The sequence below is a fragment of the Silurus aristotelis genome (genome assembly GCF_946808225.1).
Source record: "Silurus aristotelis genome assembly, chromosome: 2".
NCBI classification, from domain to species: Eukaryota; Metazoa; Chordata; class Actinopteri; order Siluriformes; family Siluridae; genus Silurus; species Silurus aristotelis.
The window spans coordinates 8,856,056-8,880,731 of NC_139575.1; the positions used below are offsets into that span (position 1 = coordinate 8,856,056).

The 24,676-nt window shown below is 37.0% G+C and overlaps 2 protein-coding genes across 8 annotated transcripts in view; one reads left to right on the forward strand and one right to left on the reverse strand.

The window, feature by feature from the left end:
• Positions 1-24,676, forward strand: part of ddr2a (discoidin domain receptor tyrosine kinase 2a) — a 359,575-nt gene that overhangs the window by 81,005 nt on the left and 253,894 nt on the right. The gene's annotated exons all lie outside the window — the stretch shown is intronic.
• il23r (interleukin 23 receptor) lies at positions 694-23,524 on the reverse strand. Of its 7 annotated transcripts, XM_083567048.1 has the most exons (14): positions 23,426-23,507; positions 22,769-22,924; positions 20,585-20,681; positions 20,217-20,489; positions 19,505-19,647; positions 19,206-19,368; positions 18,378-18,460; positions 17,549-17,753; positions 15,556-15,750; positions 15,318-15,413; positions 12,414-12,491; positions 5,753-5,840; positions 5,174-5,264; positions 694-4,002 (listed from the first exon to the last, which is right to left on the reverse strand). In XM_083567048.1, the coding sequence occupies exons 3-14, from the start codon at positions 20,646-20,648 to the stop codon at positions 3,469-3,471; spliced, it is 2,013 nt and encodes a 670-aa protein (XP_083423174.1). In that variant the 5' UTR covers positions 20,649-20,681; positions 22,769-22,924; positions 23,426-23,507; the 3' UTR covers positions 694-3,468. The 7 variants fall into 7 exon arrangements, with proteins under 7 accessions (XP_083423174.1, XP_083423169.1, XP_083423168.1 ...); XM_083567043.1 differs by lacking the exon at positions 22,769-22,924 and having other exon boundaries at positions 15,556-15,747; positions 20,585-20,667; positions 23,426-23,524; XM_083567042.1 differs by lacking the exon at positions 22,769-22,924 and having other exon boundaries at positions 20,585-20,667; positions 23,426-23,523.

Genomic DNA, 24,676 nt, shown 5'->3' on the forward strand with positions numbered 1-24,676 from the left:
CAAACTTAACACAGGGGGTTGTAAAGTTTCATAATAAACAAGTCTCATAATAAACTATTGTATCTATAACATACTTCTATAGCAAATAAGGTGTTTTCAACAAATCCAACAAAATAAAAAACCTGAATAGCAACTGGAGGAGCATGCTATGGTGAAAGCATAATATTTTTTTGAAACTACTTAAGAATCTTTACAAGAAATGGGCACTACATACAAAACAAAAAGCACCTGACAGCCACCATAAATTAAAGGTTAATCAGTGATGTTTTGTGTCTTGTTTGTGGTTGGTGGTTCAGTGGCTTGATAATAACAGATTCTACTAATTACAATGTAATTTAAGTCCAGCCTTAATTGTTTCTGCCTGGTTATGACTTGACCGGTTGATCTCTCAACAAGAGAGTGAAACCAAACATACCGAACTAAATCCACATACAGATTGTTTGTCTTTTGATTTATAATGTCCATAATTCACACGCACAAACCTACGATAAAAGATAGGTTGCGATGTTTGCGATAAATAATGGTCTAATCATTGTAAAACAGTTTCTACAAAAACTGCTGTGAAAATGCTGTGAAGGAAAATGTGAGGTAAAAGTTAAGGTGAATAAATGTCTTAGAATATGTAATAAAGATATTAAATATTTTTTTATATTTTTGAAGGTATTATAATATTTATATAACAGTTACCAGGGGTTCCACATTAATCACTGGAGGTTTAATCTGCTGCACTGTTAAATATACAGAGCTAGACCACTGTAGTAATACATTATATTGAAGGCTAACACTTTAGGAAAAACACATTGGTGGTATTATTATCGGTGCTCACACTGAAGAACATCATGCCAACATTATGCCTCAACATCACATTCAGGATTATTCTTCAGATGGTGTTACGATTTTTTTTATGTTTAAATTTTTATTATATTTAATGTGTTGTTTTTTTTTTTTTTCATATTTTCAGTGTGTAGTTTATCCTAATTATACATTACATTATTAGTCAAAATAGGCCACTTTAAAATATTTTGCTAATATTTGGTGCCAGTTTTGGTGAAATATCATGTTCAATGAGAACAACATGTACAAACCATATTTGTTGCACCTTCTCACAGACATGGCGTGAGAATATTCTCAGGAAGCTATAAAAACTGGCTTGTGGGGCATGTGGTTCTGCGAAGTGTGAACATTTGTGACTAAAACAAAGTAGTGAAACAAGTACCTAGCACAACATAAAAAAAAAACATAGTATGTAATTAATACAGTAGCAGAGATTCAGTCTGACATAAACACATGTAATACGTAGTATAAAAATAAATCAATGCACATTCGACAATATCAGTGAAAATCTGGATTGTTTAGGAAAAGCGATTCAATTTGGTCAATGGTAGATGTCTAAGTCAATATATCTGCATGAACGTCTTTCACTTTCTATATCATTATAAAAGACCATTTTCGAGAAGTCCAACCATAAATCCTGAAGAATGGTTAGAGAATGCAAATGTGTCATAAATATGCATTAAGGATCATGTACTTAGGTGGAAACAAGCTACTGTAGATTAGTATGTATCCTGCTGTATGTTTACAATTGTGCAGGAAATAATAATTCACATACAGGGAACAGCACTAATAAACATTTATTAAAACATACAGAATTTTCACAAAGATAGGAATTGAGAAGGACCTGCTGGAAGAATCAGCTTGTATGTCTGCTGTCTGCTCAAACAGATTTACATGGTACGGAAAATCTGCCCACCCAATTTCAAAAAAATGTCATACAAATAATGAATTGCACTTAAAATGTTCTAGTGAGTCTTTAAAGAACAATAAACCAATATGGTCTTACTTTTTAAAATGTACACAATTTATCATATGATTTGTTTACTATGTTGTTTACAAATCCGCTTTCACAGTTCAATCTCCGTGATTTCAACTTCTTTTTTTCTTTTTAAGATCAAGATCAAAAACAGTACATTACGGCATTATGACATCATTTCCTCACTATACTTTAATGCAATCTTTCCGGATCACGTTATCTACAGAAGTGCAGATAAGATAACAGTCTTATTCCTTACTCGATTTGGTGCACTTGTGTGGTGAAGAAAGTCTGTCATATAGAGAAGTCTCCAGGCTTTAACCACTTCACTGGGTCATTGGTTTGATATTTGTATGCTATCTGATTATCATTTTCAGTTTCTACCTACTATGTCAATTCACTTTCTTTACCCAAAGAAAAAAAACACACAATCAATTTCATCAGGTTGTTGTATAAACCAAAGCATTGTAGCTGTATGAATGATTTTGGGGAAACCCCCCCAGATATTAATGTTTCAAATCAGTGCAACTGTTGTTTATACAGTATGTATAAGTGACACTAGAGGTTCTCAACTATTCTGCAGCCAGGTACTTTAATTGTAACATAAAATACATAGACATCCTCAGCACAGATTATTGTTATGTGCACAAGACAGTAACTCTTCAGATTTTTATAGACCTACTCATAAATATTAATTATTTGTAGGCGTACATATTTTTGAGTAATTAACTTTTGATCAAAAACAATTCTATTCAAGTGACCTGTTTAATACACTTTCTTTCGGCTTCTCCCGTTAGGGGTCGCCACAGCGGATCATCCGCATGTTTGATTTGGCACGTTTTTACGCTGGATGCCCTTCCCAACGCAACTCTCCCCATTTATCCGGGCTTGGGACCGGCACTAAGAGTGGCTGGGGTTGGTTCCCTGACCGGGGATCGAACCCAGGCCGCAGCGGTGAGAGCGCTGCATCCTAACCACTAGCCCACCAGGTACCTAAAAACCAATTCTATTCAAGTGACCTGTTTAATAGTGATGAAAAATCAGTAAGAGATATGATGTGGCTTATTATAGGAGGTTTTGAAAGCCAGCAATGTAACAAAAAAACCCTCTGCAGGTCACTGTAGCACAATTTGACAACCGTTGCTTAGAGAACCTCATCCTGGCTATTTAGGTTGTAATGCACTTCAGGGCAAGCACAGGGCAAAGATCGGCAAGGGCTCTGGACTCCTTATTAGAAAGTTTCAGCTCTGACAACGCACTACTTTTCAGTGCTTGGGCACCATGTGCTTCACACCATGTCCTCAAATCATCTTCAAATTGCTTTATTCCAGTAAATGTCAATTCTTTGTTTAGCTCCTATACAATTTGCATTTTTTAACACATGACTGATCTAGCGGAACGAGAAATTTGAAGATCACCACAGATGCAAGCATTTGGGACTGGAGAGGTAGCTCAGTGGTTAAGGTTCTGGGTTACTGATCGGAAGGCTGACGGGTTCAAACTGCCACTCTTGGGTCCATGTGCAAGACCCTTAACCCTCTTTGCTCCAGGGGGCACTTTATCATGGCTGACCACATCGCTGGACTATGCAAAGAAAGAACTTCACTGTCCTGTAATGTACATGTGACAAGTAAAAATCCCCTTTACAAGCAAACTTTTCAGAGCAACTGCTCATCAACCTGTAGGGAATGTAGAGTAACATTGGGTAGCAATGCCTGGCTTTGGTGCTGATTCTGATAGGCACTTTCAGTTTCTACAAACCTCCCATCTGTCAGCATGTTTCCATCTAATGTAGCTGGAGTGAAAAATGGGAATCCATCTACAAGATTCATAGACACAGGTGTTCCATCCACGGTCAAGCAGCTAGGTAGAGATGCATGCATTCCTTTATTCGGAAAAATTCTTTGTTCAAATGTGAAGACAGGCAGTGAGAAGAGCACCCATGGAGGCTCATCTTCTTCCTTTTCTGTTACATCACATGCCGCTTCTGCTCCTTGAGAAATGGTGATTTGGGGTTTATAAGGAGACACTGTCCAGTCTTGAACAATCACCCTTTCCTCTGTGGTTACTTCTTTGTGGACAATGGGGTATGAGTCCTTCCTTTCCATGGGTGGACTGCAGTCCTCGACTGGAGATAAGGGTGGGTCACTGTCCACAGGTTGCCAGTACAGATCAGAACCACAACTCTCATCCTAAAAACAGAAACAAGCCTCGTCAGGTACATATCCTAAATAAAAGCATCTTTATACGTGATATACAGAATAAAAAAATAATTATGAAAATATCACTTATATAAAAATATTATTTCTTAATATCTTGTTTCGATAATTTTCTTTTTTTGTTTAAGGTGAGCTTTGTGCTGATGTAAAAAAAAGTATTGACTAAGTTGTCATGTTTGTTATCTATATATTTTTTTAATTTAACAGTAAATGGTTAAATAAAGATTGTTATGATAAGGAGGTTATTTGTCTTTATTGAAAAGTATAATGAGAAACTAAGTTGCATGTAACAAAATACATCCATTGGAGCTATTATTATGTATGGATAAGTTTATAAGTAGACTCATAAGTAGTCTTCAGTACTCTGTACATGTCCTCCATGTCTATTTTCTCACTTTCCTCCAACACGCGTCATGGTGTTACTTCTGTTTAATGTTTCTTTCTTTCTTCCTTTCTTTCAACTTTGTAAGCTACTATCAGATTTGACACAAAACATTGCAGCAGTGCTTTTCAAAGGTGGTCACAAATTGCATGCCTTCAACTTTCCAAAAAATGTTCTTGGGTTGGTACAAAAGTACAAAAGTATTCTGTTCTGTGTTACAAGAAAAATAATAATAAATAATAAGTAAACGAGCAAGGTTTGTATAGATGGATTTTGCTGCAAGAAGAGGCGTAACTGCTAAACCCACCTCTGGTCTGAATCTTAACTTTGTATGTTTTTATATGTATCATAGGAAGTGTTAAAAAAAAAAAAAAAAGTAGCATGAGGTTTTAAATGGCAGAATTAAACAAGGTTTGTATCTACATCACAAAATTCCAGCAGGTCTCATATATCCCACTATTCTTTCCTTAAACAACTGTCTTGGAATACAGCAACACTTAAACGTACATACATTTGACTTTTTATTTTGAACTGGATTCTTGATGAGAAGTCCCAGCATTCTAAACTGGTTCGATTTGTTGCAAACTCTGATGTAAACATTTACATAGAACCTTTCATTAGAAACTCAAGAACCCTAGATTAAGTTAAGAATATTTTACAGAATCATTTATTGCTAATTCAGTTAGCAAATTTCCACAATTCAATACTAAAAAGTGAGATTTTACAGATAGACTTTTAAAAGCATGTAGAGCATGTAAGTACCTTAAGTAATTTGATGGCATTGCTGTTTCCAAGTTTAGGCAAATTTTGGAAAAGCCAAGAGGGTCCCATTGACACACACGCCTTCCTTATTCTACAAAAATAATAATAATTAAATTTCAAAGACACAGTATAGAACTAATAAACAACACATAAAATAAAATTAAATACTCTGAGAGTAAAACAGTCTATTGGAAGGTTTGCATTAGTTTATTAGAGGAAGTAGAAGCTCAGTGGTTCAGATGTTAGACAACTGATCTGAAGGTCACTAGTTCAAATCAAAACACAAACAAGCTGCCACTGCTGGGCCCTCAAACAAGGCCCTTAACCCCTTAAATGCTCAGTTGTATAGATGAGATGTAAATGTAACTCGCCCTATACAAACTCCTAGAACACAATAAATATGCCCAAATATGACCCTTTTTAAATTCAGTGCCTGTAACTTTTATTTCTTTTATAATTATTTTATGCTATTTGGTTACATTATACCTTTAATTTTCTCTTATTTCTGCCTATGTAAAGCATTTCAAATGTTTAGATTGTACTCGATAAATAAATTAGCCTCGCCTTGTTTTGCCTTACCTTTGTCGTGTACATTTTAAATATATTAAATTCACAAGGATAATGATAGGAACTGCGGTTACGAGGCACAACCCGACTGCAAATGCATCTGAAAAAGAACACAGGGGTTTGTTTGATTTGATAACAAGCATTTCTATGATGTATCCAACTGAGGTTGCAATATAAAGCTTATATACATAAAGAGCAGTCCAATACTTTCACACATACTGTATCTAGTTATTCAGTTTTCCCCTGGTACCTAAAGATCTGAATCTTAAATGAAATCAAATAGGTAGCAACATATAGCTGAAATCCTCACCGATTTAATTGTTGCCAGTTCCTATCCTGTAGCTCTGTCACACAATAGCCACCAATCATGTGAATTCATGGTCATGTGAAAGCTATCATCAGTTTTCACAAAAGAACATTTGGGAAAGTGGTAATTCAGTGGTTAAGCGGTTGTATTTTGGGCAGAAATGCTGTGAGTTCAAACCACCAAATTACCACTGGCAGTTGTATAAATGAAAATGTGGATACCTTCTACCAAAGGTTGTAAATGTAAAAGTAACTTGTGTAATGTTAGCCAGCTATTAAATTTGGCTACCAATTTACGAACGCATGGCATTTTGAAAACATTTATAAATTACAATAGTTAAAATATGGTCAGCTATTAGTTACCAAGTTGTGGTTACTGGTTTACACATATTACAAATAGTTTACTTCTTCTTCTTCTTCTTCTTCTTTCGGCTGCTCCCATTAGGGGTCGCCACAGCGGATCATCCGTCTCCATACCACCCTGTCCCCTATATCTGCCTCTTTTACACCAACTACCTGCATGTCATCCCTCACCACATCCATAAACCTCCTCCTTGGCCTTCCTCTTTTCCTCCTACCTGGTGGCTCCATCTTCAGCATTTTTCTACCAATATAATTCCTGTCCCTTCTCTGCACATGTCCAAACCATCTCAATCTCGCCTCCCTCACCTTGTCACCAAAACGTCCTACATGCGCTGTCCCTCTAATAAACTCATTTCTAATCTTGTCCATCCTCGTCACTCCCAACGAAAACCTTAACATCTTCAGCTCTGCTACCTCCAGCTCCACCTCCTGTCTTTTACTCAATGCCACTGTCTCTAATCCATACAACATCGCAGGTCTCACCACAGTCCTATAAACTTTCCCTTTCATTCTTGCAGATACTCTTTTATCACAAATCACTCCTGTCACTCTTCTCCACCCACTCCACCCTGCCTGCACTCTTTTCTTTACTTCCCTAACACACTCTCCATTACTTTGCACTGTTGACCCCAGGTACCTGAACTCCTCCACCTTCTCCACCTCTTCTCCCTGCAACCGCATCACTCCACTGCCCTCCCTCTCATTCACACACATGTACTCTGTCTTACACCTACTGACTTTCATTCCCCTTCTCTCCAGCGCATATCTCCACCTCTCCAGGCTCTTCTCAACCTGCTCTCTACTCTCACCACAAATCACAATATCATCTGCAAACATCATAGTCCAGGGAGACTCCTGTCTGACCTCGTCCGTCAACCTGTCCATTACCACTGCAAACAGGAAAGGGCTCATGGCCGATCCTTGATGCAGTCCAACCTTCACCCTGAACCAGTCTGTCGTACCTACTGCACACTTTACTGCCGTCACACTGTCCTCATACATGTCCTGCACCACCCTCACATACTTCTCTGACACACCTGACTTCCTCATACAATACCACAACTCCTCTCTTGGCACCCTGTCGTACGCTTTCTCTAAATCCACAAATACACAATGCAGCTCCTTCTGTCCTTCTCTATACTTCTCCATCAACATCCTCAAAGCAAATAAGGCATCTGTGGTGCTCTTCCTCGGCATGAAACCATACTGTTGCTCACAGATGGTCACCTCTTCTCTCAGCCTGGCTTCCACTACTCTTTCCCATAACTTCATGGTGTGACTGATCAACTTAATTCCCCTGTAGTTACTGCAGGTCTGCACATCTCCCTTATGCTTAAAGATCGGTACCAGCACACTCCTTCTCCATTCCTCAGGCATCCTCTCCCCTTCCAGAATCCTGTTAAACAATCTGGTTAAAAACTCCACTGCCATCTCTCCTAAACATCTCCACGCTTCTACCGGTATGTCATCTGGTCCAACCGACTTTCCATTCTTCATCCTCTTAATCGCTGCTCTCACTTCCTCCTTACTAATCCTATCTACATCCTGCTTCACCAACTCCACATCCTCCAACCTTCTCTCTCTCTGATTTTCCTCATTCATCAGCTGCTCAAAATACTCCCTCCATCTTCTCAACACACTCTCCTCACTAGTCAACACAGTTCCCTCTCCATCCTTTATTGCTCTAACTTGCAGTACATCCTTCCCAGCTCGGTCCCTCTGCTTGGCCAATCGGTATAAATCCTTTTCTCCTTCCTTAGTGTCCAACCTCTTATACAGCTCCTCATATGCCTTTTCCTTGGCTTTCGCCACATCCCTTTTAACCTGCTGCCGCATCTCCTTGTACTCCTGCCTACTTTTCTCATCACTCTGTCGATCCCACTTCTGTTTTGCCAACCTCTTTCCCCTAATGCTCTCCTGCACTTCCTCATTCCACCACCACGTCTCCTTGTCTTGCTTTCTATTTCCAGATGTCACACCAAGTACTTTTCTAGCTGCCTCCCTCATCACTCCTGCAGTAGTTGCCCAATCATCCGGCACCTCTTCACCACCACCAAGCCCCTGTCTCACCTCTTCCCTGAACCTCACACTACAGTCTTCCTCCTTCAGTTTCCACCATCTTATTCTTCTTTCAAACCTTACTTTTCTCCTCTTCTTCTTCGCCTCCAAAACCATCCTACAGACCACCATCCGATGCTGTCTAGCTACACTGTCCCCCGCCAACACCTTACAGTCTCCAATCTCCTTCAGGTTGCATCTCCTACACAGAAGATAATCCACCTGTGTGCACCTTCCTCCACTCTTATACGTCACCCTGTGATCCTCCTTCTTCTTAAAATACGTGTTCACCACTGCCATTTCCATCCTTTTAGCAAAATCTACCACCATCTGCCCTTCCACATTCCTCTCCTTAAAACCATACCTACCCATCACCTCCTCATCACCTCTGTTCCCTTCACCTACATGCCCATTAAAGTCTGCCCCAATCACCAATCGTTCTTTCCTAGGTACACCATCTACCACTTCATCTAATTCACTCCAGAATCTTTCTTTCTCCTCCATCTCACAGCCAACTTGTGGAGCATAGGCACTGATGACATTTATCATCATCCCTTCAACCTCCACCTTCACGATCATCACCCTATCAGAAACTCTCTTCACCTCCACTACACTCTTACTGTACGCTTCCTTCAGAATCACCCCTACACCATTTCTCTTCCCATCCACACCATGATAAAACAGTTTAAACCCACCTCCAATGTTCCTGGCCTTACTCCCTTTCCACTTGGTTTCCTGAACACACAACACATCTACCTTTCTCCTCTCCATCATATCAGCTATCTCTCTCCCTTTACCCGTCATAGTACCAACATTTAAAGTACCAACCCGAACCTCTACTCTCCTACACTGCTCCTTTTCCTGCCGTCTTTGTAGACGCCTTCCTCCTCTCCTTCTCCTCCTTCGGCCAACAGTAGCCCAATTTCCACCGGTACCCTGTCGGCTAACGATACCTGTGGCGGTCGTTGTTAACCCGGGCCTCGACCGATCCGGTATGAAATTCTCATTTGTGATCCGCATATTTGATTTGGCACATGTTTTACGCTGGATGCCCTTCCTAACGCAACCCTCCCCATTTACCCGGGCTTGGGACCGGCACTAAGAGTACACTGGCTTGTGCCCCCCTAATAACTGGGTTATTACAAATAGTTTACACAGTGTGTATTTTATACTCACGATTCCACTACTATAAGTGTATATGTTGCACACACTGTATATAATAACCTCCTTATTTGCACTCTCCATTTTGCACATGTACAGTGAGGAAAATAAGTATTTGAACACCCTGCTATTTTGCAAGTTCTCCCACTTAGAAATCATGGAGGGGTCTGAGATTGTCATCGTAGGTGCATGTCCACTGTGAGAGACATAATCTAAAAAAAAAATCCAGAAATCACAATGTATGATTTTTTAACTATTTATTTGTATGATACAGCTGCAAATAAGTATTTAAACACCTGAGAAAGTCAATGTTAATATTTGGTACAGTAGCCTTTGTTTGCAATTACAGAGGTCAAACGTTTCCTGTAGTTTTTCACCAGGTTTGCACACACTGCAGGAGGGATTTTGGCCCACTTCTCCACACAGATCTTCTCTAGATCAGTCAGGTTTCTGACCTGTCGCTGAGAAACACAGAGTTTGAGCTCCCTCCAAAGATTCTCTATTGGGTTTAGGTCTGGAGACTGGCTAGGCTACGCCAGAACCTTGATATGCTTCTTACAGAGCCACTCCTTGGTTATCCTGGCTGTATGCTTCAGGTCATTGTCATGTTGGAAGACCCAGCCTCGACCCATCTTCAATGCTCTAACTGAGGGAAGGAGGTTGTTCCCCAAAATCTCGCAATACATGGCCCCAGTCATCCTCTCCTTAATACAGTGCAGTCGCCCTGTCCCATGTGCAGAAAAACCCATGCTTCACAGTAGGGATGGTGTTCTTGGGATGGTACTCATTATTCTTCTTCCTCCAAACACGTTTAGTGGAATTATGACCCAAAAGTTCTATTTTGGTCTCATCTGACCACATGACTTTCTCCCATGACTCCTCTGGATCATCCAAATGGTTATTGGCAAACTTAAGACGTGCCTGGACATGTGCTGGTTTAAGCAGGGGAACCTTCCGTGCCATGCATGATTTCAAACCATGACGTCTTAGTGTATTACCAACAGTAACCTTGGATACGGTGGTCCCAGCTCTTTTCAGGTCATTGACCAGTTCCTGCCGTGTAGTTCTGAGCTGATTTCTCACCTTCCTTAGGATCATTGAGACCCCACGAGGTGAGATCTTGCATGGAGCCCCAGTCCGAGGGAGATTGACAGTCATGTTTAGCTTCTTCCATTTTCTAATGATTGCTCCAACAGTGGACCTTTTTTCACCAAGCTGCTTGGCAATTTCCCCGTAGCCCTTTCCAGCCTTGTGGAGGTGTACAATTTTGTCTCTAGTGTCTTTGGACAGCTCTTTGGTCTTGGCCATGTTAGTAGTTGGATTCTTACTGATTGTACGGGGTGGACAGGTGTCTTTATGCAGCTAACGACCTCAAACAGGTGCATCTAATTTAGGATAATAAATGTAGTGGAGGTGGACATTTTAAAGGCAGACTAACAGGTCTTTGAGGGTCAGAATTCTAGCTGATAGACAGGTGTTTAAATACTTATTTGCAGCTGTATCATACAAATAAATAGTTTAAAAATCATATATTGTGATTTCTGGATTTTTTTGTTTAGATTATGTCTCTCACAGTGGACATGCACCTACGATTACAATTTCAGACCCCTCCATGATTTCTAAGTGGGAGAACTTGCAAAATAGCAGGGTGTTCAAATACTTATTTTCCTCACTGTATATAACCTACTCATAAACACTGTATGCAATATCTCCTACCTTGTACTCATTGTATACAATTGCTTTTCCATGTACTAATTATTTATATTCATGCTGTTCATTTCATATTGTTAATTCATCTGCCATTATTTATATCTATCATATATCATAGCCTTACCAACCTGTACATATGTCAATATTTTACACTGCTACAAATGCACTTCTGGTTAGATGCTAACTGCATTTCATTGCTCTGTACCGTAACTTGTGCAATGACAATAAAGTTAAATCTAATCTAATCTAACCTTGATTAGCGCTCAGTGTTGAAGTACATAATATAGATAAAAATAGTGAGCTTGGGTGAGGAAATCCTAATAGCTATTGTTATGTTTTTGTGCTGTGTTTGACTGGGAAGTGGGAAGCTACAATTCAACACATCATAATGTGCTCTCTACCATTCATTGAGATTACAGAAATATTTGCTTTGTCTCAATCAAGAAATGCATAGTCCTGGCCAAATTGTTTTCTCTTTTAAGAAAATAAATATACAATTTTACAACATTAAATACAACATATATGCAAATATTAGCTGGAGAGTTCTTTCAAAATAATTTATTTCTGCGAATCTGTACCAACATCAAAACATTATGTAATAAAACTTTAAAGGAGTTTAAACAACATAATATGTGCACTTCTGTCTATTCACATTTAGAAACTATTAAGCTTAAGAAGATGATTTATTACTGTACATGTAAAATATAGTACTGTAGTACTAGGCTATATGTGTAGTGATTTTTTCATGACAAGTGGCTATGATATATTCCGTGTAGGTAGGCTAGACAGACAGACAGACAGACAGACAGACAGACAGACAGACAGATAGATAGATAGATAGATAGATAGATAGATAGATAGATAGATAGATAGATAGATAGATAGATAGATAGATAGATAGATAGATAGATAGATACATGTAGGTAGATTTAATTTGCTGCTGTAGAACTTTGTGTTCATTAAACATTTTTTAGGAACCCATTTATAGGAAAAATTATGGATCTAGAGAAGGCATGGTAATTGATTTCTAAAGAGGTGTTTAAAAATTAATCTTAAGAGGCAAAAAAAGACTTACCTTTTGTTTGCTTTGCAGTAGATTGCTGTGTTAAGTTCTCTACATGAGAAACATTATTATAATTTTTTGTGTCAGTGCCTATAAATAGAAAGAAGAAGAATCTGTTATTTGTCACATATACACTACAGCATAGTTCCTTCACATATCCTAGCATGTTGGGGAGCTGTGGTCAGAGCACAGCGTCAGCCAGGATATGGTGTCTTTGAAATAGACAGTGTTAAGGGCCTTTCTCAAGGGCCCAAATGTGTCAGCTTTGCACTGGCCAGTAACTTCATAGAGAAAAGACTAGTTACAGATTTTAGATGTTTTTTAAATTTCGCCTTATTTAATAAGCAAATGAGCATCAGCCATCAGGAATTCTTCATATACTAAAGACACACCCATGTTTCTAATCTATAAGTAAATTACAAACATGGGTGTGTCTCCATTGCTGAAGAAAAATCTAATCTTGTATGAAAAGTATTTAAAATTTAGAAACTAAAAGTGTTTTTGGTTTGTATTTCTACATCCAGAACTCTATTAATTTGAATTTACATTTCTCTTTTGTAACATATATCATGTTATACGTAATCATAATTAAGCCACGCATGAGTGCTTCTCCAACACAGAAATGTAATTTTGTTTTGTTTACAAGACTGAGGGCGGAAGCCTTTTTCACATACAGACTATCGTGCTTCTTAGGAAGTGTGTACAGGAATTAAAAATATAGAGCTATTTAAGGAGAGCGCAATAAAGTTGTTAGAACTCTGCAGCTAACATACCACAGGGAACACAGAGCCCAAGGGACACAAAACTGATACTTTCTAAAACTACTCAGATGTAACAGTTCATGTTTCTTTAGAATGAGTACACAAAAGAATGCTTATAGACGTCTTTACAATAATGAGCTGCTAAACAGAACACCTTGTTCTATTGTACAGAGTAACACATCATCCGTTTGGTGCCTCAACTTCCTGTTACATGTTAAACCACATGTTAAAACGAAGCAGCTTATTCACAGTCCACTGAAACGCCTTTAACTGCAATGAGAACACAGGCCTGTCCGACTGAACATGAGTTTACTTTGTTTCATCTCCTAGGAAATAGTACTGCTAAGAAAAGTTTTCTATTAAACATATTCGTCTAATGAGGCTTGCTTTTGTTTTTCTGACAGAAACCGAGCAGATGCTTTATTTTGTATTTTTTTATTTATTTCATTTTTTTTTTTATTATTATTGTGATTTATTATTATTTTTTTACCTATTTGTCCTAGCAGTCTGTATACTAATCTTACACAGAGACTAGTACTTCTCACACTTTTAAGCTGAAACACTAACTACTCAGTAAAGCCATTGGGTGGGTGATTCACACATTCAGTTTACTGGAAGTAGATGGAAACTTTCTCAGTATATGGTGGAAAAACTTTTGTCAAAACTGCTGTCATAATGTGGGTTTAAGAATCAACACCGAAAACAGGGAAACTCTTTCCATGATCCATGTGTGATACAATTTGATCTCTACATTAATAGGGAATTTTATAGGCAGTACATAGCAGCGACTGTTTTGTATGCGCTTGATGTAAAGGGTTAAAGTGGCGTGATAAACATGGTTATTTACATGCTCATTTGTTAAAACAAACACCACATCACACTTCCTCCCCCACAGTCATTTGCCCCCCTCCCCCACACACATGCTGCATGTGCAGAAACACACAGAAGCACCCAGCCTTGAATGACGTGCAATGACGTCTATTTTTAGCAGGTCTTATAGAAAGTATAGCTAATCACCAGGGCATCAACAAATCATCAAACCAAGAACAGACCAAACATGTTCATCAAGGTTTAACATTTTCTCAGCTAGATCAATTTGTCATTATTTAGTGTAGCTGGAAGACATATGTTTTGATTTATTTAGATTTTTACGTAAAATACTCATACATAAACTTAATAATAATGTATTTTTGTATTCACTCTAGTTTTAATAGACTTGATTTAGTTAATCAAACCTTCATAATCACCAGAATAAAACCAGTATGACTACATACGTTAGAAATTACAATTTAGTACATGTTGCTGAGTATAAGAGATATTTGTCTCTCGCCCCCTCTGGGAGAAAATTGCTATTGCAGGTGACTTGTGGAATGTAGGTCATGTTGGCATCCTTCTCTACCACATGAATTAATCTGAGCAGCAAATCAGTGCACATTAAAACCCTATTCCAAACCACATAGTGTGTACTAAGGTGATTGCCTTAATAGTAATGAGAGCACTGGTGTATTATGAACATACAATGAGAATAAACCCTTTATTCTGTACATCGATGTGAATGTCAGTTACTGAGTAGTAGTTAGAAAAGATGAAGGATGAAACATGAGTTCCTGAAAAGCTAGTCTTTTAGCTTACTTGCTCCAACCTCTGTGTGTTAATTTCATATGTAACTCTACTTCGAGCCAATAGGGCAAGATTGATAGCTATTAACAGCTACCTACGTATAATAGAAGCTCTTGGAGAAAAAACTTGTGCTAATGGAAACGTTTTTGTTCTACAATTAATTCTCCTATTTGTGTCTGTAACTGGTTAGTACAAGCTATTAGATTGCTTCAGAAAGCTACGTAAACATTTAAATCTCTGATCGTTTGTGGTAATTCTATATTTTGCTGATGCAATCTGTGTTTTTATTTTGTTATCTAATCTGAAGTGTGCGGTCTGGCCTGAATTTTGAGCAATCCAGCTGTTGCAGCTATGCAAAAGCCATGATGAATGATGTCATGTGTGATGAATCCAGCCAGACAAAAAAAAACCCCAAATGCTTTGAATGTGAATGACTAATTGATGATGTTTTTACATCTTTTTTTCTTAATAATGATGCATTTAGTATATACATTTTGGCGCTTTTTTATTTTAAAATACAATTTAAAAGATATACCTTTGTTGATCATATGGATTTGTTTGGAAGAAGGGCATGACACTCCGTCACTGTTCTCAACAAAGAGTGAAAAGTTACACAGAGTTGGTTGAGTAGCTGAAACAAATGCACATACATACATGTATTAAAACATTTTCTGTTGTTAGGTCTTTCACATGATAGGCCTAAATACATGCAGCTTGTCAGCTTAGTTAATACACATTTTAAGATGATTTTTGGGATGTGTGCTGGCTCTTACCCTGAATGTATACGGATGTATTGTAGTTTTTCACATATCTTTTCCACTGCATTTGATCTGGGGTGCATTGCCACTGAACTACATAACCCAGAGTTTGCTCTGACATCCTTTCTGAGAAGGGAGGGGAGTCCCACTCAAGGTTGATGCCGCCCCCTGCTGCATTGCTTGACTTTATTTCTGGAGATGGTACGCCTGCTAAATTTACAGAATTTAATTTAGCCTCAATTCGATTTGTGCCTGCATTTTAAAGCAACCTATAATTTCGATTCGGATTCGGTTTATGACAAAATACATAGCCATAAATACATATCTATCGACTCATTCTGTGATCAATCAGAAAATATTTTATAGCTGAACAGCAAATAAATGTTCCAATTAACCCGTAACAACATATACTATTATATATTACTATACTATGTAGCCTATTATGCTATTTTAAATGTATTAACAGTGCCTTGCATACAACCCCAATTCCAAAAAAGTTGGGACACTGTGTAAAATGGAAATAAAAACAGAATGCAATCAGATTTGCAAATCTCATAAACCCATGTTTTATTCAAAATAGAACATAAAAAAAAAACATAAAAAATTACATTAAAGTGTGGAAATTTTCCATTTTTAAGAAAAATCTTTGTATTTTTGGCTGCAACAGATCTCAAATTATTTTTATGGGGGCAACACAAGTCTGGAAAAATTAGGTGTTATTAAACAGTTATTAACAGCTGGAGAAACATTTTAGTTGTGGTTAACTAAAAAACTTTCTTTTCGGCTTCTCCCGTGAGGGGTCGCCACAGCGGATCCTCCGCACGTTTGATTTGGCACATGTTTTACGCTGGATGCCCTTCCTAACGCAACCCTCCCCAATTTATCTGGGCTTGGGACCGGCACTAAGAGTGGCTGGGGATGGTTCCCTGACCGGGAATCGAACCCGGGTCGCAGCGGTGGGAGCGCTGCATCTTAACCACTAGACCACCAGGGGACCTTAGTTGTGGGTAACTAATTAGGTTAATTGACAGCAGGTCAGTTAGATGTTTGAATATAAATAGTGTATCTTAGAGAGGATAAACAGATGTATACGGACAGAAGACGTGATGCTACACAGTAGTACACATGGCCCTGTCCCAACGTTTTTAAGACCTGCTGCGGCCATCAAATTCAAAATGACCTTATTTCTTCCTTTAAATGGTACATTTCCTTAGTTTGTATGTTCTATTGTAAATAAAATATAAGATTATGCCTTCTGTTTTATTTACAATTTACGTAGTGTCCCATTTTTTTCAAAATTGGAGTTATATTTCACTTCATTGAACTCTCCCACATTTTGTAGTGTTTAAATATAGAACAGCAACGCACTTCTTTTCTCATGAAAATAATATTTTGGATAGATGGAGGAAAATGCATGTAAGACACCTGTTAATCATTTAAAAGAGAAAAACTTTTATATAACATGCTAATAAGTATTTTCTTGCATTAAACATCCAACTTGTAGTGGCTTAAGCATTTACCACAATAAGTTTTTGCATCTTTTACTAATGTTTTTCTGGTGGATGGCCTCATTTCAAAACTTTTCTGCTTTTTCTTTTCAATTTGGTCACCTGCCAAATCCCACCCACTTGCCAGTGCTGCCCTAACCTATGACAACTACTAACCACGGAAAGTGAAGGGTAACACGTGCTTCCTCCGAAACATGTGAAAACAGCCAACTGCATCCTCGTTTCACTGAACTGCTACTCATTTCCCAACACAAGACAACGTAAAACTCGTAGGAAATGCTATGTGCCCTCTTCACATGTATACAAGGTTACTTCATGGGCTATTTTGTGTGAATTCATGATCAAGTTCCAGTAATTTCATTTCGGGTCCAGCTTTTAACAAAACATGGAAAACTTCATGTCAATGTGTGTGTAGTGCGACGTCATTCAAGATACATTTAGAGCTAAATGTATACTAATGGATTTAAAAAGTCTTAGGCTTTATGTATTTCTATCTTTACCTGAACAGTTCAGTCTCACTGAAGCTGGTGGTGAACTTCCTGCTGATGTAACAGCACTGATATTCAGCTCTGTCACCTCCAAAGGCAGTTGAACAGTGTACTGTGTAACAGCCACTGAGCAATTCAGAATGTGTGAAGTGCCCTTCTCTCGATAGGCTATTTCATAATGGTGCAGAACCCCTGTACCATCTTCTGTACCTAGAGGCTGGGGATGAGTTAATAAAGACAAGTCATGTATTAATTATTTAAGAGTAACCCCTGTTTTTGTCAGATTCTAAGCATTTCTAATACAAGGCTACATTTATAATAATGGTCTAAGAGTATCTGCTTAAAAATGATCCTGAAATATTTTCAAAACAAATACACACTGTGCTAAATAAAATGCTTGACAAGTAATATAGGTTTGTAGTATCCATAGCTAGCTAGGTAGCTAACTAGTAAGGACACGTTTAGTAAAGATTTAAAACTAAATACAAAAATAACCAACTACCTTAACAAATCACTGTAGTAGATTGTTTAGCTATAGTTACCTTGCTACTTATTATTATTTGACTTAGCTAAAGCTGGGCTAATACATTAACATGTAATTTAATTTAAGCAAGCTAAGTAAATAGTTTATCAAATAAACCAGTAGTAAATTTTAGCAAGCTAACATCATGCTATCATTACATGGTTAATATCTGTGGCCTGATCATTGGGTTTTTGTCCTATAGAGGGTGCAATGGGACTTCAGTTTGCCTTTTGCAAAGACGCATGATCTAAAACTGCAGTTGTGGTAGGCACAAGGTTTCAGTCCTACTTTTAATTACACCTCACTGTAAATACCAACCTTCCACATGAGGGTCACATTCTGAATATGACTCTGTTCAGTTATCATGATTGTCCTCCACACGTCGAGCTTGGTCGAGGGGGCTGTGGAAGAGCATTAAATTAAATCAATAGTCAGAACAGATTGGGAACATTTTCAAATCATTTTGGTAAAAATGTTATTTGAATGGGATTGGTGCAGGAACATGAGTCGATATACATTTGGGATGCTATTTGTTTTCTGCTTATACTATTTACAAGTGTGTATAGTATGTAAAGGTTAAATGTAATTTCGGGAAATATGCATCCTCTTTTTAAAATCCTGAAACATAAAATTTCAGACCTATCAACAGAAGTTTTGCATGCTCTGGATTTTAATCATTTAATCAAATTTGTATTTGTATTCTTTGAAATTTGTTCAACGTCATGCTTGAAATATCCGTTTTTACAAATTCGCCATTTCAGAGTTATAATTTTTTTTATGTTGTGATGTTGACTGAAAAGTTTACTTTGGTGCTGGTTTGTTACCATTATTAAGTGCAAAATATTTATCAAATAATTATTGTTTTAATAGTAATAATAAGTAATAATGGTGCCTAAGATGGGAGATAGGGCATGTTTTTATAGCTGAACTTTTGCCAAAAATGAAATTGTACCGCAATCATAGAATTCTATTTTTACTAATATAAAAACAATGACAGATGGAGTTGTGAGATATCCAAGTATGCAAAGACAAGAAAATCTCAAGTGATGTTCGTGTACCAAAACATATACTGGTCTAAAAAATAAATTAACATCTGCCAAGAAGTCCTTGATGTAACTGTAGCATATACATTTGAGCCGTCTTTACCTTTTCCAGGGCTGCTCTGAGTGATTATCTTGCTCCACAAACTGCAGTTATACTTCATTGACACCGTGCAGACTCGCATCTTAAACTGATATGACGTCAATGGCGTCAACGTTCCTAGCAATGCAAGTGTCCCTCTGTGAAGCCAAATCACATTTCCTTCCATCTAATCAGATATAAAGAGTACATTTGCGTTTAGTTTTATTTATCTTGTAATAAATCATCTGCTTTTTCCATGATGTCATTGTGTGTAGAAGCAGCAGAGCACTGACAATCCACCCACCGAAACATGAAGCTCTTACCCAGTCAGAAGCATCGTTTGCTTTTCGAAATCTTACAACGGGTTTCAGATTCTCCATATTGTCTGAGATGTGCCAGTAGATGGTTGGAGAAAGGGAGCCTTTTGCAAATGCAATCTCTTTAATATGTGGAGGACTTGGAATTGCTACAAAGAGTTGGAAATGGGACAAAAATGGTAATTTTTTAGCCTTGAAAAATCTTTAACATTATGTCTGGCTGTTCATATGAAACTATATTAAGCCGTTATGAATCATTCTGTAACCCGTGTGAAACATCAACCAATAAAATTAATTTCATAACAATAATATTCAATGATTCATAATCGATTAAACTCAGGCCTCCAAGTGTAAATACTGCCACCCACCATTTATGTAAATTAGTTTTCATTTACCGACTATAATCATGTTTACTAATTCATCTTGTTTATTGAATATTACTTCTGGATGGTATAATTACTGGTTACTGAAAGTGTTTTATTTGGCTAACATGATTTACTTTATTAAAAAAAAAAACTTTATATGCAATATAAACATGAATTACTTGTCTAGATACTTATACATTTCGGTAAAGCTGCTTTGAGACAATGTCTGTTGTGAAAAGCGCTATACAAATAAACTTGACTTGACTTGACTTGACTTATACTTCATTAATCTATTGCATTTTAGCCATTGATTGCTCTCATTAAAAAGGAGACAAAGGAATGAATAAACATACGATTAGCCGTGATGTCTCTTCCACACACAATGTGAGACTTCCCGCCTTGTTCCACAGAGCAGGAAATAGAGGATTTAGGTTCATTCACAACCACATGTCCTGTGACATTAGAACAACTGGTCTTTCTTAGAACTTTTTTTCCATTGAATTCTATAATGAAGATCCTGCCACATCTCACAGTGTAGGATCGACAGTGTACGGTCAAGTTGGAGCCAATAGGAATGATGTCTTTATCTACGGTCAGCTCTCCAGTACAAATCACTCCGTAACAGTCTAAGAAATGAGAGACATAGGGTCTAATATTAGGAATGTACAATAGACCGCTTTAATACTATATTTATACGGATAATCATGACAAGCTCACTCACCTCTTAGTTCGCAATTGAGTAGTAAAAGAAAGACAAGTCTTAAGGCTTCTATGAGGATATCCATGTCATCCACATCATGGTTTCTAAAGCAGACTCTCTTTAAGACATCATGCAGTAAATGAAAAGCCTCCACCTCTCCACCACGTCCTTACAAGCTTGTAATCCATGTATATCATCATAGTGACTTACCACATCTCTGCTTTTTTCCTCCCCTGAGTTATTATAATTATCTTAGACTCTGCTCGATTTAACTGACCCACATGTGTAATGAAAACCGACGACAGTCACTGCTGATACAAAGGAAAAAATAGTATAACCCCAATACTTTAAGCAAGACCATGCGATTTCTCAGCTGGTGTGCACAGTCCTCTGATGTCATTTCGCTCAGTGGCAAAATGTTTAGCACTTTCTCAGAGTCTGTGTTCTCTTTTTAGAGTAGTTGACCTAGATTTGTGGTTTTTATACTTATGTTTGAACTTCAACAGTCTGCTTTTGCACGTGGATGGCCCACTTTATTAACCTCCACATGCAGTCAACACATAGTTCTTAGCATGAGAAATTACTCTGACACTTAATAAATAATGTTTTTACTGGAGGTCCGTTAAGCATTTTAATATTTGATAGTGTGACAGGGTACAGATCTGCATCGATTCTAAAAGTAATGTTTTCCCTTCAGCACACACACACACACACACACACACACACACACACACACACACACACACACACACACACACACACACACACACACACAAAACATTATGTTTTACATATTTCCCAAAATCTTCCAAAATTTCTTATCAAATGTTATAGTTACTTATATACAACAAACAAACTTAACTTTATGGCCACCGATCAGGCACCACATTATGACCACCTGCCTAATAATGTGTTGGTTCCCCTTTTGCTGCCCAAACAGTTCTGACCAGTCAAGCATTAACAGCATTAACTTCATCTTTGAGCTACAGTAGCTCATCTGTTGGATCAGATCACATGGGCCAGCCTTCTTTTGAGAGATACTTTTGATAGATACTATCCACTGCAAACCAGGAAGAGCTAAAAGAGCTGCAGTTTTGAAGATGCTCTGACCCAGTCATCTAGGTATCACAATTTAGCTTTTGTCAAACTCGCACAAATCCTTACGCTTGCCCATTTTTTCTGCTTCTAACACATCAACTTTGATGACAAAATATTAATTTGTTGCCTAATATATCTCACCCACTAACAGGCACCATGATGTAGAGATAATCAGTGTTAATCACTTCCCTGGTCGTAATGTTTTACTGTCATATTGTTATGCCTGGTTGTTGTAATATCTTGAAAAGTCCTATTATTAATAGAGATTGTGTTATAAATAAGGAATAAACAATGTGGAGAATGTGTTTATGGGAAAATAGCCAATGCTAGAAAAGTGTCATGTATGTTACACAATCTAAAGTGGAGTATTGTACGTTTTTTAATCCAAGTATTTTAAAGTGTACTTTTATATCCCTTTAGAGTTTCTTGTTTATGTGTGCAATTCACAATAAAAGTTACTTCTTAATAGCACTTACATTATAACAGATGTAATTTTCCTACTTCTTTTTGAAATTAAGTAACAAAATGTAGCCTGTTACTGAAAAACTGAAGAACACAACCTCTGGCACTGGAAACTCCTTTTATATCCACAATAATAATTTTTTGTTGTTTTGATTAACAGTGATTATCTCTACATCATGTTAGTGGGTGAGATATATTAACCAGCAAATTAATATTTTGTCATCAAAGTTGATGTGTTAGAAGCAGAAAAAATGGGCAAGCGTAAGAATTTGAGCGAGTTTGACAAGAGCCAAAATGTATAATATGTTTTCTGCAAAAACTGGCTTTGCCCTATCATGCAATAAGTGCACATCATAAAACAATACACTGATTAAATATAAAAACTGTCATTTTTCTTTATAATTTAATATGCCATTTACATTAATTAATATAAATTCGTAATGTAAATAAAATAAAAGCGTTGTGCTTTTTTTATTCATTTATTTTTTATTTTAAACCTTGATCAATTCCCAACATTAGCATTCAGTCTAACTAAGCATTTATTACATTTTGGATGATGATGAAATTTAAACCACACTCCCATTCATTTTCACATCTTTAAAAAAGACAGCACATAAATTACATAAATAAGAGAACGGTGTTCACCACCGTTAAACTTAAAGCTTAATACAGATTATCTTTTCATTTTCATCATCTTCAAAGAACATGTGGGAAAACCCCAATCAACCAAGTAGCCTTACAGAACTTCAAAAGATGGATGACATAACCTTGCTGTGTAATTTATGTAAAAAAGTTGCATCCCTAGAAGAAAGGTACAGATCTTAAAAATACTAAATATTAAATGTGAACAAAAGGAAATAAAGCCGATGTTAGTGTTGTAAGGTGTTATTAAACTGTACTGGGGAGAGCGTGTTAACAGCGTTTGTGAAACTCACAGCTCTAAACCTCAGGAAAGTGATAACCACACTTCTCAATAAAACGAGGAAGGGAAAAATTACAGCAACCACAAAACTGTTAATGATGTAAACACCTTTTTCTCAACCGAAGTCTACTGATTTAGTGATTCACTGTTATGACAAAAATCAAGCACTAGTTTGTCCACAGGCATAGAAATTTCCCCGCTGTGGGACGAATAAAGGCATATCTTATCTTAGGTATATCTTATAACTGCATTTTTTATGCATGACAAAAATATTTTTCTTAACTATCTGATGTATTTTCATTTTCATTCTTTTATTCCCTTTTATTAATCTAATATTACATATTAAAAATAAATAAATTTGTGTGTGTTTTGTTTTTTACCCCTGTTGGAGAAGTGGTAGTTTTGTGGTCTTCTGATCAGAAAGTAATCCCAGCAACATCAAGCTGCAAATATTGAGGAAGGCCTGCAACACTCAGCTGCTCTTTAAAGGAGAAAAGTGCAAGCTGCTTTGGATAATGGTGTCATAAATGTGGGTGTGTTTTGTGTGTGTTTTGTGTGTGTGTGTGTGTGAGGGGGGATTTTTCTCCACTCAAACAAATAATTATAAATGTTATTGATAATACTCATAGTGAGTTTCCAAATTATGTAAATATACTTTTGCAGCCATCAAATTCAATATTACTTGATTATTTTCTATAAAATGGTATACTCCTTACTTTAAATATTAAACTCTCAAAATAAAAAAAATCATTTGTTCTATTGTGAATAAAATATAGGTTTTTAGATATTTGCAAATGAACATTGCATTTTGTTTTTAATTACATTTCACAGAGCATTCCAACTTTTTTGGAATTGGGGTTGTAAATCTTAAAGGTAAGGCTTAATTTTGAATAAATGCCAAATGTCTTTTTTTCTATTATTAGTATTAGTATTATTTTGTACTAGGTACTAATAATGAGAATGCACATTTGGCAGACACTCTTATCCAAAGAGACCCAATGTCTTATGAGCTAACACTTTTCTATGAGCTACCCACATTTTTATCACAATCTGCAGTGCTTGGCAGCTCATGTGGTGGGGTGCAAGACCACCAGTGCTTTATAGGTCATTATAAGCATTTCATGACATTTTGAAAATTTACTGGAAAACAGTGGAGTGCAGATAAGATGGGGTGATATGGTTAAATCTTTTGATTCTAGTAAGGAGTAAATTAATTCATTTCTGGACTAACTGTAGCTTGTTTCTTATTCTATTGAAACATGAAGGCAGTGATGTGTTACACTATCATAATCTACAGGTATGAAATGTTTTCCCAATAGTAGTAACAGTGTCTAATATTTCTTATCTTTATTATCATTATCATTATTTTCAAGTAGAATAGGTGTTCTAGTAGAACTATTTATATGAGCATTAAATGAGAGATCAGCAGTCCTTGTAAAAATCCTTCTGCCTTGGGGAATAGGTGGCAGAAAAATAAACAGCATCTATTGATTTAAAAATAAAACAAAACTAAAATGCTCTTTCATAACTGTTTAAAAAACCCCAAAACTAATTAAATGTCTGTACAGAAAGACTTTCTTTTTAGCAAATGCCGCCACCCTGTAGTTGCTAAAATCTTTAAATTAGTGGGT

Coding starts and splice junctions, on each gene's coding strand:
- il23r (XM_083567042.1), bottom strand. CDS start 23,484: ATGTTGCTGGGATTACTTTCTGATCAGAAGACCACAAAACTACCACTT. Junction 18,461..19,205: donor TCAGAGCAGCCCTGGAAAAG/GTAAAGACGGCT, acceptor GCTCTTCCACAG/CCCCCTCGACCAAGCTCGAC. Junction 17,754..18,377: donor ATGTGACCCTCATGTGGAAG/GTTGGTATTTAC, acceptor ACTCATCCCCAG/CCTCTAGGTACAGAAGATGG.